The sequence below is a fragment of the Diadema setosum genome, chromosome 6, assembly GCF_964275005.1.
Source record: "Diadema setosum chromosome 6, eeDiaSeto1, whole genome shotgun sequence".
NCBI classification, from domain to species: domain Eukaryota; kingdom Metazoa; phylum Echinodermata; class Echinoidea; order Diadematoida; family Diadematidae; genus Diadema; species Diadema setosum.
Genome location: NC_092690.1, coordinates 39,593,186 through 39,614,339, shown reverse-complemented (window position 1 = coordinate 39,614,339; position 21,154 = coordinate 39,593,186). Strand labels below are relative to the sequence as shown.

Below are 21,154 nucleotides of genomic sequence, written 5' to 3'. Positions count from 1 at the left end.
GGTCTACAAAAATATCAGGAGAATTTAACACACAACAGTAACGTAGAACAGCTAGAGTAGGACGGTCTGACTAAACAGTTGCCTTTACGAACGTCAATCTATCTCTCACTTAGACGACGATTTGACAAATAATACGATGTGACGCTAAACAGTAACACGAGTTCGCAATCAAAAAATATCGTTCCAATCACTCGCTCGGACGTCGCACAAAACACAACGATGATAACAATCAACACGTACCAGGTGTAAGTTCGCACACAATCGTTCACTTTTGATTCCCCGCCGGTCGCTCGCCCCTTTCAGCGCTACCGCCCTGAGACAATCCCCGTCTCCCTGCAGTCAGCGCCGACCCGGTCCGCGAACCGACAACTTACAGTACAGTAATTATACACACAGTGCAACGCGTAATGTGCGAACATTGATACACACACATAATGTATTCACGCGGCCATTGCCCTGCGACTTACCTCGCAGCAGCCCAACCGATACGGTTGATTAAAATCGGCAAAATTCGCGCAAATAGGCCAGCAATCCTGCCGACTACGCCAATAAAGTGGGAGTAGTGTCCACTTCACAGCGTAAAATACTTACTGACTACGCCAGGCTGACGATGGACTGGATTCAGGTAGATTTATACAGGTGTATGCCTTGTAGTTGTTTCCTTCCTAATCCGTGAGTCCATTCAGCGTCGAGTCAAGGTCGTGTGGGTGAATTGTCACCTGATATAAAGTTGGATGTGTCAGTCAGGTGACCCCCTAGTCATGTTAAAGTCACAGTCCGGGTCTGGTTAAGGTCGCGAGGTACAGTAGATAGGAGGGGAAGTTAAAACCAACCATCCCCCAAACCAAATCCCACTACAATGTTTTCCCAAAGCATGACAATGTTGGTATCTCAGAATAATATGGCACACTGAGGGTTTATACCATGGCACATAAAGATTAAACCAGGCCAGAAGGAGGTAGGGTCTATACTGCCTGGTACTACTCGGCTCGACCAGGCAGTTATAGTTTAAACTTATACCTCCTTGCCTGGGGCTGGTTAAACCATTGCCATGCCAGTGAGTGCCAGTATAATTACTTTCAACTCACTTTGTTGCTATCCACTGGTATTCCGTCAGCGTATCATCATCATGGATCTGTTTTCCTTCTTGGGAGCTACTATGATACTACTACTGTTATGAGCGTAACAGTTTATGAACCCTCGCCCTTGCCGGTGTAGTAGTACATGTACTACATAGCTGCACTACTGCGATACAACTGTATCATTCTGTACCAGAACAGATGGGAAATCCCCCATAAACGTATGTCCTCCTGTTATTTGTTTTGCTTTGTTCTTTGCTATTAGGATTTGTGCCACAAACAAGAGAGGGCAGTATTGTATACAAATCTGCGGCTCAACAAGACGTGTTGATGAAAAGTGTTTGTGATGTGAAGGAAGTATAAAAGTTGCAAATGATTGACAAATTGCCCTACATCGACTTAAATAAGCACTGAATTAATTAGTGTTTTAGTAGCAGCCATGATAAAAAGTCATGGGCGTACGTATTCGGGCAGGATTCGAACCTACGACCTTCGGATCTCAGGACAGAAAAGTTGTAGGCTAATACCTCACTTGGTTGGGAATTCCTCATGGGTGAGGAAATACGATTTAACGTCTTCCTTGACTTCGATTATAAGCTATATGTTTAGAAAAAAAAATATGATTATGTATAAGTTTGAGTTGTTATGATCATTGATTGACATGTTTTGTAATTTTTTTTATCATTGAGTCAAACAAGGAATGAGTAAAATAATAAAGCATTTTCCAGTATATTCTGTATCGATGATCTTGTTTTTGTTTTACAATGTAACCACTCTTTGTATTGTAAAATTATCATTATTTTGTTTATTGTGAATTCTTGGCAAGAGAAAGGAAATAAAATATTATTTAAGGCAAAAAAAAAACCTCCAAAGCAATGGGCTCTAATCATTCAGATCAAGCTAACAAGACTGAATGCGTACATTGAGAATGGTCCACAAACAAAAGAGGTAATAGTAATGATACAACAATACATAACAGTCAATGTTAAGAGAAAACTAAAAATTTAGATGCAAGAAAATGCTTTAAACCTTGGGAAATAATTTTGTCACTAGTTTGACGGAGAAAGCCAAAAATCATTTTCCACCACCTCCTCATTACTGTAACATTGCCAAAGCCCAAAGTACATTTATCTTTTAAAAGAAGAAAGAGGGACTAATTAAGGTCTCCGATCGGCGACCATGACACGCTTAGAGTTATATTCTTACAAACAAACAATGGATCTCAAGTTTTCTTTTTTTCTGTAAGTCAATATCAACAAGATCGAATTCATTGTTTTGGCATTCTATTCCAATTGCATAATCCTGTGTATTGCTAATGAAATGTGCTATTTGCGAAGAACACGTTAATTTTCAATTTTGTGAGAGATGGTAATACAACTGGAATACTGTTTATTTGAAAAGTCGTGCAGTCATGAAAATAACAACATGAACAGAAAAACATACTATTCCATTGGTTTAAAAAATCTTTAAAACAGTTGAAAGATTACTCTGCTCCTCCAGCGCTGTCATTCATGTTCAACAATAGCAGATGGGTATTCACGGTGTATGTTTGAGGAAGGCAATTTGTTTGTTTGTTTGTTTGTTTGGGTTTTTTTTTTTGCCACGACAGATCAGCCATAACGAGAATTATATGTGACTTTGTCCTAACCTCGTATTTCCACTGCTTGAACCACATCGGCGGGAATCAGCGTCACGAACACATAATAATGTTACATGGAAAAGTTAAATTTCATTAATAATAACTGAACATCCAAATTAAATCATAACAAATAAATATTTCAGGTTTACATGATAAGAAATGAGACTGCAGATTCAGACCAAATTTCCGGTAACTTCATGTAGGCCTACTTATTCATTTGTTATCTATCGATCTGTCTGTTTACAGGGAATTACACAAACGTTGACCCTATTGTCTCTGTACAACCCACGAAAGCATAGATTTCGAAAAAAAAGGCAATGTAATTCTTTGTTTTTACCCAAGTAATAAGCCCTTGTGTGACTCATTCCTCCATGAGAGGATGTAGAATATGCATGCATTGCAAGAAGAAGCGATATTTTCAACAACTTAAAGGGTGAAATAGGCCTAATATCTGGTGAGAAGTTGTTTTGTGAAGTCAACACGCTATGCATTGTGCAGACTTGAACTTTTAACTGGTATGGCTAAGCGCTTTCATCCTCTAATCAAACTTAGGAAACTGCAAAACGACACCAACTTTATTCCAGCAAGTTATCTCTTGCTGCATTATCACCACTCACTAAATTTTTCCAAATCGAAAATATTGTGACACCTGGCCATCGAGTGCCCCCTCTACACATCCGTATACATGCTTAATTGAACTGAGCATGCGCATTACACTGCTGAAGACGAGGGATTGCGTTGCTATCACAGAACTCTTACAAGAGTTCTGTGGTTGCTATCTGCTGCAGCGTTCCGTATCTAGCGTAGCTTGCTGCTGATCAGCGACTAGACTGCGCTTTCATTCTCGCAAAAGCGTACTGCAAGACAGCAAGTGGGAATCCAAGTCGGGAAACAACCTCGTAAGAAACTCAAACGCGGTCAACGTTTGTGAGCAACATGCCTCCCAAGAAGAAAGGAAAGGGCAAGGGGAAGAAGGGTAAAAAGAAAGGCAAGAAAAACGGTGAGTCCGACAGGAGACATTGTAAATACCGGGGATCATTTGTGAGTTGGCCGGTCACGCACGATGAAGCGAGATTGCAAGAGAGATCGCCTTGCCTAGTCCCATATTATTTGGATTCGAGTAGGGTTTATGATCGCAGCATTAGTCATGTTTTTGGGCAATTCCACGATAAAGTGGACATGACCATCAAATTTTCAAAATAGTCAAATCTCATTCATTTTGGTATCAAATGAAAGCTTAAGGACTGAATTTTTCATATTTGACCATCTTGTTAAAAAATTGCATCATTAACTTTGCTAAATATGTGCATAAAATCAGCATAATTAAATTTGACAGTATATCTGAAAAATATAATGAAGTTAAATGAATGTAGCATGATTGAGAAAATGAAAAAGGAGGTAAAAACTTTGCCTTTGTTTTCAGAGTTTAAGGGTTGAACATCATTACCAAATCATCAAAGTGCAAGATTTTCTATGTGTTAAGCTTCAGCAAACATCGCAAATACGATCATCAATAATGTCACGGTGTTACAGTAAAAACTGATGTTTAATAGTATTGTTTGAAAATTACAGACACAAAAGGGTTTATTTTGATAGCCCAAATCATGACCACATGTAGCTACCAGAGTTATGATGGTAACTCATTTTGTTTATTAATTAAAGCTGATTAAAATGTGTCATATGTATAACACTGTGACTTGCATTGCAATAACACAGGACACATACCGGATTACACATGATCATCAATAATGTCACGGTGTTACAGTAAAAACTGATGTTTTTAGTATTGTTTGAAAATTACAGACACAAAAGGGTTTATTTTGATAGCCCAAATCATGACCACATGTAGCTACCAGAGTTATGATGGTAACTCATTTTGTTTATTAATTAAAGCTGATTAAAATGTGTCATATGTATAACACTGTGACTTGCATTGCAATAACACAGGACACATACCGGATTACACATGATCATCAATAATGTCACGGTGTTACAGTAAAAACTGATGTTTTTAGTATTGTTTGAAAATTACAGAGACAAAAGGGTTTATTTTGATAGCCCAAATCATGACCACATGTAGCTACCAGAGTTATGATGGTAACTCATTTTGTTTATTAATTAAAGCTGATTAAAATGTGTCATATGTATAACACTGTGACTTGCATTGCAATAACACAGGACACATACCGGATTACACATGATAATGAACTGTTGAAGTGACCATCTGCTTTCTCTGTCACATTTACTCAAAATATAGAGGTTTTTCAAGGATTGTTCATAACAGATGGGTCAAGCTATATCCACAAAGATTATCCCTTGTACTTGTTGCCAGCATCATGCAATTTTAACCCTTTCTGTGCCAAAAATTGAGAATTGTGTTTACAATGCAGTGGGGTTTGATATGCCAATCAACACTCGGAGCACATGGTGGGTTAAAATGGAAGCAGTCCACTCACAGTGTGCCACCTACCAGATTCATAACTATCCAATCTCACTGAAATACTACTTTCCTGTGCATGGTGCTGTGCACAATCTTACAAGTTTCACCATCAAAAGAGCCACACTCACTAGGATTTATGTGTATGAATGAGAATTTGCATTGTAATCATTTTTATACTGATGTACATGTTCATTTTCCAGTACATCTTTGAAAAAGAATAATGATTATGGTACATTTTGTACCACACAAATTGCTTGAATGATTCTTTTTATTGCTACTGAAATTGCTAAGTTGGTTCACCTGGCTTTGTGACCAAAGGTATTAAAATCAAAGTTTCAAATTTGTATGTCATCTTTAAATATACAAATTGGACTTTTAAAGAGTAGTTGTAAACACTAAAAGTTCACTCAGAAATATTTAACCAGCTTTCAATGATGATAGAGTGAATTATGTCTCAAAACATAAAGTATATTTTACTGAAAGAGCAGCGTTCCTGACTGTAACGTGTACAAACGTATATGACATGTCACGGCATTACAGTGCAAAGTTTTTCTTTACTTTGTTGTTTTTGCTAATCTGTTATGATTTCAATAATTTTCTGTTTTATCTGGAAGTGTTATACTGTGATGTCAAACATTCATCATGAATCATCATTTCATTCTACCTAATGGAGAAATATTATGAGCTGAAAGTAAGACAACAGGATTCTCCATAGGTTTTCTACACACATTTCAGAGGTCGCGGTGTTACAGTCACGGTGTTACGGTGCACTTATTTAAAATCTATGTCATAGTTTTCCTGTCAATTGATTCTTTAATCAAATTTTACTTCATTATTGTCATTGAGTCTCTAGTACATCCAATGAACAGATCCACTTATCAAAATGTTCATTAACTTTGAACACAGAGTTTGGTTAGTAAACAAAGTGCACAAAAACCCATGTCCATTTTGCGTCACGGTGTTACAGTGGTAATTAATCTTGCTTAACTCATTTACCACAGCAGTTTTTCTTCCTTTCTTTTGTTTTCAAAATTGCTTATGACGACATGCATAGATACACAATAAACATTTTTTCTCAAGTGTTACATTTTGATTATTATTTACATTTGATGAGTGAAATTATACTCAAAAGTGTCACGGTGTTATCGTGGAATTGCCCTTTTAGCGTTTATTGGTGTGATTTGACCGACTTCTATCTTGACTTGAGTCATCTCATTCCTCTAAAGCCATGGAAGTTTGCTGTTATCTGTATCATCCTTGAAATACCTATTGACCACATGTTTAAAATCCGCATGACATGTCTGTTTACTTCAAACAGATGTGTAACATTCGTTACGCGTTAATAACTACGTCTATGGCCACCAAACGTCATGATTTGATGGCTAACTAACCATGGTTTAATGTGAAGTGTTTTGTGCTAAAAATACAAACAAACAAAATATGGTTCAGACTGCTAAGAATTTTTGCTGGTACATTTGTCATGATGCTATATTTGAAATAGGCCTATAGACCTATGTGATACTTCATATAAAGTATCGTTATCTTTAATACTGACTTAGTCATTCTTACATTTTTAGCAAACTTTTTGTCATAAACTTTTTTTCTTATGTTCTTTCTTTGTAATGTTACTAAATATTTTAACTCAATAACTGACCTTATCATTGCAACTCTAATATAATTTGTGTGGTTGCATTCATTCCTTTTTATCCATATCATCATGATGAACATGTTGTATTGATTGTGACTCAAAATGAATAGATGGAATTTACTGTATTTTAATAGTGAAAGCAGGATATGAAAATTTGTATAAATTTATGTAATGTTGCTAACCATGAAATCATCCAGGTGCAGACATCTGCATAAATCTTTAGAATGAAACTGACAAAGAACGGAAAGTGTGGTATTATCCAGCTAGGGGTAAATAACCCTTTAAAGCCATTTGATTTATTCTGCATACAATTGTAAGAATAGCTTGATGATTGCCTTTACTGTGCAGGTTCATTATTTCTTCATCTTGAATCTTGAATCTTTCACCCACAGATGCAGAGCTGACGATCGAAGACAAGTACCGGAAAACTTTGTTGGAAATAGATGCTCTGAAGGATCACTTGGGTAAGGACCAAAACCTCATTGAACCTCAGTGAAAGTTATTATCAAAATTTATGAAGCCCTGCTTGCTCACATATTTTGATTTCTGTTTTTGTATGAGGGTTTATGTGATTTTGAGAAGACATAGTGACATGATATACAGCACATAATTTATATATGTAATTTAAAGAGTTAATTGATCCTTGTTCATGATTGATGCACGTTTGTAGTTGGATTATATTACACTGATACCACTTACATACCATGTTTATAACTATTTACTGTGTAAGGTAATTATATGGAATGTATACAAATGTAGGCTCTACATCAAGGATTAGCATTCTAATGAATGACAATGTAGGAAAAAGGTTTATATGAACAAGTGTTCATTATGTTACAGCATATAGATGAATAGATTATGAAATGTCAACCAAAATCATATTGCATTATTTTGTTATGTTGTTAAAGACATTATTTACCATTCCCAGATGAAACAAAAACCCAACTTTAGTGCTTCAAAATAGTTCTAAAATGTGAGTTAGGGATAGAAACAACCAATGTAAAAATTTGAATCAGTATGATCAATGTTAAATAATGTTAAATGTACATAATGTGAACAATAGTTATGATGAGAATGTTTCTAGACTATTAACACCGTCTACAGATATGGTTTAGTCAGAAAAATTGTGATATTTCCTTATAATTTAGGCTTTATTACAAAATTTTTACATGATAGGATGTTTTGTGATACAGCTGACTTACACAATTTGTATCACCTGTGTTATCTTGAATATTTTTTAATCACTGCTTCTGATGGTAAACAGTACCTTTAATGATATAGACCTACAGTTGTATTTTCAATGATCTTAGGCTTGTTCACATCCCGGATACAGTTATAGCATATTAAAGACATGTACATCCATGCATGCACTACTAATATGCTATCCGTGTGTGCTTGTCCTAACACTTTAGCCAACAGGAAGGATCTGACGCGCCGCTCCCAGGCCCAGGCTGAAGAATGGAAGCAGCGAATGAAGGAGGCGGAAAAGGATGTGGAGCAGCAAAAATCAGACCAGAAGGATGTCATGTCAGGTGGGTGTTTTACCCCCTCTTAGGACCAAAACACTTCATTATGTTTACCCTGTACAGTATATGTCTGGATTGAGTGAATGCAGTAATATTGGTAGACCACATCAGTGAGATATATTATGAAGAAAATCAGACAATCCGTTCAAAAATTTATGCATTTTTACAGTTTCGATGCAGCCATTTCTAGATAAAAAAAAAAAAAAAACTACTGCAGTTTGTGAAGTCACATAACTGCAGGGACATTAAAAGAAAACGTAAACAGAATTCCACATATTTTCATATTTCTAGCAAAATAAAAGAATGCTTGACATGCCTCTTTCAGAGAGCAGGAGATCACAAGTCAGTAATATGTAGAGGGAATGTGTACAGTACTCATTGAAATGAAAATTGCAGAATTCTCTTTATATTGTCTTTGTTTGTTTATTGTAATACATTACAGACAGAGTCCGTTAAGAGATACTTGTATTGTGTTTGCTGACTTCAGTAAATTGAACACCTGTTGTTTTTTCCCCAACCTGTTAGACATGACCCGTCAATACAAGACCAAGCAGACAGAGATGGATGCCCACGTCAGACGGCTGGAAATAGAGCTCAGCAAAGTTTCCAGTGCACTTGGTAATTTAAAGGAAGAGAGATGATTTTCACAAAAGTACCTTGGTCCCCCTCCTTCATCATCACTATTAACTTCTTCTTCTTCTTCTTCTTCTTCTCCTCCTTCTTTTGGTTCCTTGTTCTTATTGTGCTTTTTCATCCGCCAAAATGGAACTCTTCAATGCAAGATGAATAGTCTCTATTATGTTTGTACATATAAAAAGAATACTGTAAAAGTGGATATTTTTGCGCGACTAATTTTTCATGCTCTGTAGAGTAGGAAGAGTTTTGCGTGTTTTTAATTTCGCGGAATCAAGACATCAACTACTGGAACATATGGCAAGCAAAAATATTAGCATGCTTTTATTTTCGCACTAGTTTCTGGTTAGTCAAGTGCAAAATGCGCAAATTCAATACCGCGAAAATTTTCACTTTTTCAGTATCATGTGATTTTTGTAGTTAAACATTTATTATGAATTACAGTTGCAGACTTTTGAGACTGAAATGAATAAAGACGTTAAACAACTGTGTCCACTCACGTTTTCATATCCCGTGAGTTTGTCTTAGTTTTATATACCAGTATGTATAATTTTATTTTTATCTATTTATTTGGTGTTCATGCAGCCAAAACAGAAGATGAGCTTAAAAACACCAAGGAGGAAAAGGAGCGAATTACAAAACAGAAGGACGCCACCATTGGTGAACTGGAGGAGAAGATCAAGACCATGGAGTACTCCTACGAGAATATGCTGGAGGTAATGTTTGTAGCTCACTTTATTTGTGTTTATTTGTTTGAAAGTAAAGATGTCCATGCATGAAACAATAAATCATCATTCCATAATCTTAGAGTACAGTGCTGTACCTGAATCCATCACTGAGCAAGCATTGATATAAAACAGACTTTATACAACTGCAGTATACTTTTTATAAACGTAGAAACTGTAAGAAAAGTAAATTGATAGTATAGACTTGGCAGCATGTTAATGCTGTTCTGTTTTTTTTTTCAAAATGATTATGACTGTGAACAGTCAACCTCACACAGGCTTAAATCACTGGAGACTACAATAGGATAATATATAATATGCAAATGTGCATAAATTTATGTTAAATCCTAATGCAGTCTACTATCATTATAAACAGGGCTCGACACTAACGGTGGCCAGGGGCCACCAAAAACGCACGTTGGGCCACCAAAATTTCAGAAATGAAGAATTTGGTGGCCTGATCAGGCCACAAAAAAGGTCGGATGTTTCCCTTTGGGCCACCAAAAATAAAAGTTAGTGTGGAGCCCTGTTATAAATGTGTTCAACAAGCTGTGTACTGAATTAATATAACACTAATTTTATTGCTAGGTTGTGTGGTTATATGTTTTAAATGTGTTTTCTTACCTGGGATGTGGGCTTAACTACCAAACTAATTTGCCCCTCTGCACCAGTACAGATGATTGAGTTCTAAAAGGCTCTTTGCAGCTGGTGTACATGGACAGTTGAAAACTTCATCCAGGTTAAAGTCATATATCCTAGTTACCCAAAATGTCTTTAGATTTCAGGGGAGGGGACAGATCAAACATTCAAATTTGAAAGAGGTTTTAAGAATATTGTAGAAGTTTGTTTCATAACAAAATTACATGTTTGCCTGAAACATATCATTTGCATATAACATGCACTCCCGTTATAACGTGTACAAAATTCTGGTTTAATAGAACAAAGTAAAAATTCAGGCAGCAACATTGTATGCTCTATGTTTTTCATATCTTATTTGTTTGGTTATAACAAAATCTTGATATAACGAAAGAAGACTTGCAGACCCGAGGACTTCCAGTCTTCTTTCGTTATATCAACATTTTTGGGAGTAATTACCTCCGCCAAGGGAAGGAGGTTATGTTTTCGTTACCTTTGGTTTGTTGGTTTGTCCGTGTGCAAAATAACTCAAAAAGTAGTGAACAGATCTTGATGGAACTTACAGGAAAGATTGATAATGACTCAAATAACAAATTATCAAATTTTGGTAGTGATCCTAGAATTTTGGGGGAATTTTTGAATTTTTGATATTTTGACAGGTAGGGTCAATGAACTTGGGAGTTCAAGCTGCGCATTTTTGAGGTTTTCAAACGTGCACTAAAGTGCGTGCTCTAGTTTCTGCTAGGGCTAGGTGTGCCGCGTAGTTGAAGGTTTATGATGTAACAGAGGCTTCTATATTGAGAAATCGGGCGATATGGGTGGAAATCACTGATCTCTATGGAAGAGCCCAAAGAGCTTTTCCCAAGTGGTGGAGAGGAGAAAAATCTCTTTGGGAAGAGCAAGATCATTGGTGGAAAGTAGCTGCTTGGCGGAGGTCTGCGCTCTCAGAGTGCTTTTCTAGTTAAGTTGTCGGAGTCCACTGTATGTGAGTTCAAAGTATACATGAATCCTTTCTCTTCTGTAGGAAGCAATGGACAACATGGTGGAGAAACTGAACAACGCCAAGATAAGATGGCTGGAGGAATCTAAGATGATTCACTTTGAGCACAAACAAAAGCTCCTGGAGTTTGGGCTCAACCCCCTGGACATTTGATGCCCTGATCCAAAGCCTGCGAGGTACTCTGTTAGTTGGAAAGACTTTCCCCACTGGGACGTCTGAGTGATACCCCATTCACACTCAGAGTTGGGCACAGGAGTGCTCCTGAAGTGCATTGTATGTCCCTTTGAGTCTGGATCTTCATACAGAGAATCATCACTCACTGAGACCACACATGAAGTGATTGAGGGGACTTTATACTGTATACGCCATATATTTAGCGAGTCTAAATTTTCGCGAATTTCCGACGACGATTTCGCGAGTGGTTAAATTCACGATTGTGGAGTCCTGTACCGAATGGAGAGATGTATACGCGTGCGTCACATTCAAAACTTGATCAGAGTCAATATTTTTGCATGTCTTTAATTTTGCGAATAGCAACTGACTTGCGAAATTCGCGAAAATAAAAACTTCACGAAATATTTGGCGTATACTATAAAAGTCATGGTGACCTTCGAGTATGTGGAAACTTTTAACGTGTAAACTGTATACACAGTGCTGCAAATCAACTTTGGAGCACTGCAAATGTTGATGACCATTTATGCAAAGTTTGGAGTGTGTTTCAGAAGCACTCCTGCACCTAGCCTTGAGAGGGGCATAATGTTAGGACACTCCAAGACCCGATCGTCTGTTCATACAGAGTTTATAGGGCTTCAGGAGTGCTCTGGGAGCGCTCTAAAATGTTCTCTTTGAATAGGGTATAATATCCGTGTCCTGAGCCACATTTTACCTCTATTGCTTTGAGTCAACACTGCCTGGACAGGTAATGTCCCGGTCCCCAGCCCATTGTAGCATCTACTGCTGAGACTCATGAAACACTGGTTATGCCATGTCTTGATCTAGAGCTTCTCAGGCATCTGCTATTTGGATCCACAACCACCAGGGGATATGATATTTTGGTCAACGGCCTCCCTTGGCATCTACTATTTCTATTTCCTTACCTCTTGGGATTTGATGTTGTAGTCTACAGCTTTAAGATTCTTGACCTATTAAACCTGTGTGACATTTATTAGACCAGAATACAAAACAGTTGTGAAAAATCTTGTCCCTGCATAGCAAACTAACCTTAAATTAATGTGCATGACATTGGAACACCAACAGACATTGTTGACAATGAGTGCGTAATGAGATGTGCATGTGCAGGGTTTTCCTTTTTCATTCTTTTTTAAAGTCTACAAACTAAATTTTAACCACAGATTTGATTTACATTACCATGCTGAATGTGGGCTATTATATCTCGTTCTACCCTCCCCAAAAAGATATTTGTCTTTTTGTTTATGGTCCCTGCCTAGATATCTGATGTCTTTCTACAATGTATATGATATTCTCTTTGAGGCTTGTGATGTGAGAGTTCATAACTCCAGACAAAATGTTTCTCATCCTTGTAAAATTGACCACTGACCACTGACCATTGGTATCTTCTCCCAGTATTGTCTCTTACACAGTGGTAGCTATGCTATGTCATCTAGGAGTCCATGTGGAGTATTCAACAAATTTGATGACAATAGCTACTGAATGTTTATATCAGTTTGCAACACATGAACGAGTGATAGTCTTATCCTTTAATGGTGCCATATTGCAATGTTTTATAGGAATATATTCTCCTTAAAGATGTATCATGTAAAGAAAGTTATTTATTACATAATAGATTTGATATGAAAGTTACAATCATTGAATGTTCTAATCAAATCCTACAATTATTCAATTGCTGTTTGATCGGCATCATGCTTCCATGCATATGAAATGTCAGTTTTATTGAATATGGTGTAATATGATGCATGATAACTGCATGGCGCATTATGTTTCAACCCGTTCCATACTGAATTCTGAAATGCCCATAGACTTAATATGCTGGTCACCAGGTTCCCGTGCTGAACAGGTTGATACTTTCATGTGACATGATCGAATGGTTTAAAGAGGATGTGATCTAGGAAGTACTAGTGTGACCTTTCAATTACAGAGTAAGCAGAACGATGAAATAATTGAGTGATCAGAATAAATGTCATGATGTACATGTAGATCTACTTTACACAGGACTGCCAAAAATCTCTGGACAGACCTTTATGTTAGGATGATATTTCTGAAAGCTGTAAAAGGAACAATAGAAATACTATAAACATGCATTTAATCATCTTCACCTGACTGATATTTGAAATTATCGTAAAGTGTAACAGGCTTTTGTAATGGCAATGGTATTTAGATGGTGATTCTGAGAGTTTTTGATGGAGAAATCTATGTATGATCATGATGAAATGAGATTTGAAAATGCTTTATTTTTTTTCTCCAGTTGCATTGATCATGCATGATAAAACATACATGCAGTACTACATAAAATATCAGTAATTCTGAATATATGTGCTTTCAGTGTAAATGTTATCACATAAATGCTTCCTTTTTATGTGTTAGCAGCAGGTTAACCAAAGCATGTAGAGTTAAAGAGAGGAACAGATCTTGTGCATTCTAATTTGATCTTTGTGTTTGATACTTGTAGATGATTGCATGTATTGATAAGAAACATTACCTTCTGTTGTTCTACAGACCAAAAGGGTGACCTGCAAACATGGTCAAGATTCAATATGATTTGATGAAGTAGGTGTAGTTATGGGGAAGCTTGGGATATTTTCTCGTCAATCAAGCTGCACTTTTGGTCTTACTCCAACTTTCAGGTTGGGGGAATTACAGCATGCTTTTACACTGGATCAAAGACATTTTCTTCATAGGTATGGTGTACTAGTAATCTGTGGCTGTCACCTGGACCCCATTTCATGAAAGATGTTAGGATGACAACTCTTGATGGAATGGCGACTTCCCATAGCAACAGCAGCTTAAATCAGGAAGCTGGAATCTTGTCGTTACCATGACAATTGCCATTCCAGTAGGAATTGCCATCCTAACATCTTTTATGAAATGGGGGCCCTGGTGTATGATATTTGCTTAGCAAGAAGCTCCAGTAGGCCTGTACATGATGTCATGGGTTTTCTAGGCTTATTTCTTGTACATAACATTTCTGAAGCTTATGATTAGTGTGACAATCATGTCGAAGTGTTGCTTCAAGTGGAAATTCTCACTAGCCAAAATTTTGTGCAAGTTGACGTAAATTCTCAGATTGAAGTATGAAGTGTGGGAGTAATCATACTGTTCCAGTAAAATGTTACCTTTTTTAACCATACTTCTACACTTTTTTGGAACTTTTTTTTATAACAGGGTCGCATTGTACATGTATAGCGAGATACGTGATATACCTCGTAATGACATAATATTGCGGGTCCTTTTCATTTTGTGTTGTTTTGTTTTTATCCATGACGTAACAGACCTGATAAAACGAGAAAATGAGTGCTCCCAAGCAGCTCATGATGAAGACCCCCTGTATTTGATTTTTGCAGAGTTAAAAGTGGCTGCCTGCTTTAACTTCTTTACAAATGTAAATCACACTTCTCACATGATACCTTGTGGAACCCCCCCCCCCCCCCAAAAGAAAAAAAAAAAGATCTCTGAAACCTTCCAATATGTTCAAATGTGTATCTTCATAGTGTCAAGTACTTGTACAGATAACATTATCCTATTTATTGTAAATTACCAGGTGGTAGGCCTATATTTAAATTAACAAGTTGCTGCCGGATATTAATGTTCGAATTGACCACTGGTTCATGAAAACAATAATCATGTTGTTAAATGTACATGTATGTGAGTGATACAAACATGTAAATTACAATAATGTAATTGATACATCGTGTAAATGTATTGGGTACTGTTTACTTCGTGTATAAGACTGTATTGTGCCCTCAGCTTGCTTTCTTGGTGTGTGTGTATTTGTGTGTGTGTGTGTGTGTGTGTGTGTGTGTAATGTGTCTGGTGTATAAGCACAGTGCATTGTACAGTAAGTTTACTACTCATCGACCACCTATTTTTAGATCCACCACCTTCGCGCAATGGCATCCTTGTGTATAGAATAAAAAGCATATGTGGGACTGGGCGCAATACGCTGGACCATTCGAACATACATACAAATCAAGAGAAATGAGGCGGGTACATGTAAAAACCTGAGGAAAACAGAAGGAAAAAGAATTGAAGAAAATCTGCATTAGTAAATAAACATAATTGATGTTAACATGTCTTTGCCATTCACTAGATTTACATGCTCTATCAATGGAGATCAGGTGGTCGATTAAAGTGATGAGCTTGCACCGGCGCACAGTAAAAAATGCCACTTGGGTTTGTCACCGAGAATTTTGCGTGCATGATACGAGTCAACAATCTGAGCCAGTAATATGAATCTGCAGTATTTTCTGCAATTGTGAAAGTGAAATTCAGGTGAAACTGAGGAATATTTTCTATAAAGATACACAAGGTAATTGTTAATCCAGAAGTAATTGATGAGCAGTAGGTCCAACCATGTATTCTGTATCATGGAATTGCTGTTGGTACAATGTACAGGGTATGTGTATTAATACAGCTGTACTGTGAACATGGGTAGCTGCTGTAGATACACTTACAAGGAAAGCTTGAATTTTCTGGAAATGCCAGGGAATTCCCCTTGGAGCACATAAAGTAACTATTGCCACAAAAAGAAAGCGCACATTTCCCTGAAACTGATTACAGATGTATATGTTTTTCTGTCCCTACTGTGTACTCTCTATACGTCTCTCTCTCTCTCTCTCTTTTTTTTTTCTCTCTCTCTATCCTTACATACAATCTTTACTCATGGCCCTGGACTCCTGTGTGTTCATCACAATATACAAATAACGCACAGGTCTGAATGCATCAGTAGGAATTGTGTGCATAAGGTGACTACAGAACGCTTAACCCCACGAGGCGAAGCCAAGTGGGTTTAGGCTAAATTCCATAGTTACCGCATGCACACTATATTCCGACTGACACACGAAAAGACATGTGCATCATCTGTGTTATAGAATGGGTAATTTTCTTGCCAAAAATCCATTTTTCTATTATGTTTACCCAATGATAAATTCACTGGATGCATTTCCTTTTGGCTTGCCATAGACATGAGCCCAAAAATCATGTATCCAGTATTTAGTGGATGCATGATTATTTAGCCAATGGGCGTCTTGTACTGAGTGCGCGAACGCTTGCTTAGTGCACAAACCTTTGTTACAAGTGCGTGATAACATGTTTACCACTGTGACTCAGCATGCGGCCAGTACAAAATCAACACACAGCTCTCGACCAATGAGATCACAGGATTCTCGCTACCCATTCTATAATGTCTATTGGTACGTGACTTTTCTGGTAATTGCAAGAGAGGGAAATCTGAGTACAATACCACAAATGCTACTACGTGTATACCTATATTCATTTGACATAATAAAATATGTACATTTATTACATAACACATGGAAATGTGCACCTTATATTGAATTGGTGTAAAAAAACACACCATAAATATGTACAACTTGTATGTCTGTAACATACGCAACTGTATAGGGCAGTTACAAAATAATGTAAATGACTATAAAAATACAACATGCAACAAGACTGTTCGAGGGAAATACCTCCCAGTACAGTGGAAAGTCGGTACGACCAGATCCTTGGGACCAGGACAATTTGTTCTTTATATCAGATATACCGGTATTATTTGATCAGTAGTCAATGAACAATACAGAGCAAAGGAAATAAATTCATTGGGACCGGAGAAACTAGTTTGTTATATCAGGTATTTTGTTATATCACATCTTGATATCAAGTTCCACTGTATTGCAAACCTTTTTTTTATGCCTCCGCCACGAAGTGGTGCCGGAGGCATTATGTTTTCGGGTTGTCCGTCCGTCCGTCCGTCCGTCCTTCCGTCCGTCCTTCCGTCCGTCCGTAATGAATTTTGTGGACAAGGTAACTATCGAAACCTGTTGAGGTATCCTAATGAAACTTGGCATGTATGTGTATTAGGGGGTGAAGTTGTGCCTATCAACTTTTGAGTGCACATGCTCAAGGTCAAAGGTCAAAAGGTCAAGGTCAAATATATAAAATTTCACTATTTCCACCATATCTAGTGAATGCCTGAAGATATTTACTTGAAACTTAGTGTATACATGTATTACCCAATTGAGATTCTCTGGTGAAAGTTTGGGTCATGAGGTCAAAGGTCAAAGGTCAAAAGGTCAGGGTCAAATACTTAAAATTTCACTGTTTCCACCATATCTATTGAATGCCTGAAGAGATTTTCTTGAAACTTAGTGTATACATGTATTACCCAATTAAGATTCTCTGGTGAAAGTTTGAGTCATGAGGTCAAAGGTCAAAGGTCAAAAGGTAAAGTAAAAATATTAAAACTTCTTTTGTTTTCTCCGCACCTTGGAAAATTGTTCAAGGTATCTTCATGGAACATAGTATATACATGTACTGACTGGAAGTGATTATCTAGAGAATGTAGGGTTCATGGGGTCAAAGGTCAGGGGTCAAAGGTCAAGTGCAAGACTTCAAAATTGTACTATTACCCTCATATTTATGCAATGCCAGCAGGGTTATTTTTTTACACTTGGTGTATGCGTGTGTAACCTAATAGAAATTCTCTGGAAAGTTTTTTTTTTTTCTCTTTTTGCCTCAAAGGTCTAAAGGTCAAAGATCAAGTGAAAGTGCTGAATTAACTTTTTCCTCCATATCTCGGAAGTGGCTCAAGTTACCTTGAAACTTAGTACATATTATGCATGTTCTACCTGAAAGTAATTATCTTATGAATTTTAGGGTCAAGGGCCAGATGAAAATGGTAACAATTTACTATTCAATTCAGAAATTGCACTTTTTCTCCACACCTGTACCTTGAAAATTACTCAATGCCTAAATGTATGAATGGGTCAAAGTCAAGTTAAAGTCCTTAAATCCCTAGATACATGCTCTCCTATTCATCCAATTAAACCTAGGTCAAGGAAGGTGAACATTCAACACATTTGTGACAAACTTGTCATTTCAATATTTTGCCAATTTTGTGAAAATGTAATCACACATTGTCCACATGTACTATCTAGACCTATTGGGAAAATCATGCATTATGGCGGAGGCATACCAGTCGCCAAAGCGACATTTCTAGTTTTTAAGTGCAATACTGACATACTAAATATTGTTAACTGTAGTGTGTTTTGGTCCATCCTGTAATGGCTTTGGTATCACTACAATATCATTCCTGATATAAAATGGGAAACATGCTGATTATTAAATGTGTTTCTAAAATGCAAATAACAGTTGAACTGTACAACTTCAGGAAATTTTGGCACAGACCCAAAAGACGCAATGAAATTTTGGCTGAAAAAAAAAAAAAATGACACTGACTAATCTCATGCTCACATATTTTGTAATTGGATGTACCTTGTGTTGCTGTACACAGAGACAATAATCATGAAAATGTGTGTTTACGTTGAAATTGTAGTTTGCTGGAGTATTAATTTCAAATCTGCAGGGACTCTTGAACCCCAAAGATTTAAAAGGACAATTCAAAACACTTTCCAAAAATTAAACTCACTGCTGCCAACTGCAAAGCAATTACAAAATAGTCAATACATTGTTGCCATTGTAAACTTCAGAGATTACACGTATGTTCAGTACAAACACAGAGATCCAATGTAAGTGAAATTATGTTCTCTATTTGACATACAGTCAACCTTGCCTAAGCATCTCTTTGGACCGAAGAAAAAACTTCGACTTAGAGGCAATTCGACTTATGAGGGATTAAAATCAATGGAATATAAAGAGATAAAGAGAAGAGGACTTGGAAAAGACGTTCGACTTATGTGATTATTCAATTTATGCAAGGTCGGTTTACGAAAAGTTGACTGTAGTTTCTTATCCAAATTCATGAATTCTTCCGTCAAGTTTATTATTGCAACTGACTGACAAATACACAGTGATGTAGGGCAAATTGTTGCAACATCATTTCTTGTTCTGCTGAATCCAAGGTGGAGCAAACTGTGGCTATACTGTGTGTCCCCCCCCCCCCCCCCCCCCACAAAAAAAAAAAAATTACAACAGGACCCTCCACAACTATAACTTTAAAAATAGTGAATCAATCCAAATACAATTTGAGGGTATGAAACTATAACTTATTACCCACATCTTACAGGCCATCCAATTTGCTTCAGTGGTCAAAGAGAAATGAGGATTTTTGTAGAGCATGTCAGGAATCCCTTCCCTCAACATTCTGTCCATTTTGCTCAAACATTAATATGCAGTTCCAAGAGCATCCAAGTGCTAACTTGGCAGAATCAGACCCATGACATGCTTTATAATTATTCACATTGCTCTGTCACCACTTAACAAAATTGAATGGGGGTTTCTGCAAAATATAGCTAAGATGTTATTTTCTAAGACCTTGAAGTAGAATTCAAACAATTTAATCATATTGGAAGTTAATGATGCAAAAATCTGGTTGTATTTTTTTTTTTTTTTTTTAATTTTTTTTTTTTTTTTTTTGGGGGGGGGGGGGGGGGGGGGGGGGGACGACACACTGTACTGGTCTGAGGTGCACCCTGTGCATCATTTCCAATTTTAATATGCATAATATCAAAGTTCATATACTATAATAATATACAAATAATTAATGTTTATGAGTGCCATGGATCAATAATTTCATCTTTCACTGAATGAAATATTCTGTCCATTGCACAAATGAAAAACATTTATCATTTGTTTTATATAACGCCTAAAATAGATCCTTGTCATTTGATGTTTTATTAATTTAGAAACAAGAGAAATGTGCGGATCTGAGATCAAGAGAGTGCTTGCTGAGCGCTTCATACACTAGCATGCTGTCGCATTCTACACATTGCAAACGCGAGCGTTTCACACACGTAGTGTGCCGAGCTCTCGGCGTGCGTGCAATGGAGCAAATCGTATGGATCTAAGATTGCACGGTAAATGGAGCCACAATTGCACGAATGATGACATAATAGTGATACGGGACAAACGATCAACAGGAAACAACCAATCAAATGACAAGGATCTGCCTAGGTGTTATATAAAGTAAAATATTTCATCTTGGTTGATTGGTACCATCTTGAAAAGGCTTTTAACAAAGATCCTACACTCCATATTAAAGATGATCAACTCTCCCGACTTTACGCGGCTGCTGGTGAAACGGAAATGGCTGCCAACTGCTAGCATTGAGCGGGTGCAGATTGAACAAGTGTTAGCCTTTGCCTTTGGCAAAGGCAGCTCGCAACAATCTATGGATGTGCACAGTCATAACGAGTGTAGCAACCTGCGAGCGGAGCTGAGCGAGCTGTGTGCGAGTCTATCGCTCGCTGTGACCAGGGAGGAGAGACGAAAACTCCCTGTGCACAGTCTTTGGAAATCATATGATGATAAACCTGCTGATGGTTTGGTGTAGCTATTGATGCGGTTTAAATGCACTGCACCAACTCCTAGGTTTACTCATGATTCTTTACAGAAAATTCCTTCTTTCTTGTCTTAGCCTGTTTGGTCCTACAAAAACATATTCGAAAAGTACAGCTCACCTGGAAACTTTCCCCGCTCAACCCTAGTTGGCGCACTCCATAAAAATCCAACAATTCCAAATGGCAGCAATTCAACTGTGAGTTGACTATCATAATGTGACCGTGCATCACAAAACGAACAAAAAGTCGCACCCCTTTGGTTTTACGTGAGGACTCAAAAAAGGTGAAATGGGTCAATCAAGTCAGTATTGAGTTTGTCATATTTTCTGAAAGA

The 21,154-nt window shown here is 37.2% G+C and overlaps 1 protein-coding gene across 1 annotated transcript; it reads left to right on the top strand.

Moving 5' to 3' along the window:
- Positions 1 to 3,621: 3,621 nt before the first annotated feature.
- On the top strand, positions 3,622 to 11,537 carry LOC140230241 (dynein regulatory complex protein 12-like). Its single transcript, XM_072310421.1, has 6 exons — positions 3,622 to 3,718; positions 7,199 to 7,270; positions 8,219 to 8,338; positions 8,858 to 8,950; positions 9,551 to 9,681; positions 11,351 to 11,537. Exons 1-6 carry the CDS (start codon positions 3,655 to 3,657, stop codon positions 11,477 to 11,479), a joined length of 609 nt encoding a protein of 202 aa, XP_072166522.1. The 5' UTR covers positions 3,622 to 3,654; the 3' UTR covers positions 11,480 to 11,537.
- The last annotated feature ends 9,617 nt before the right edge of the window (positions 11,538 to 21,154 follow it).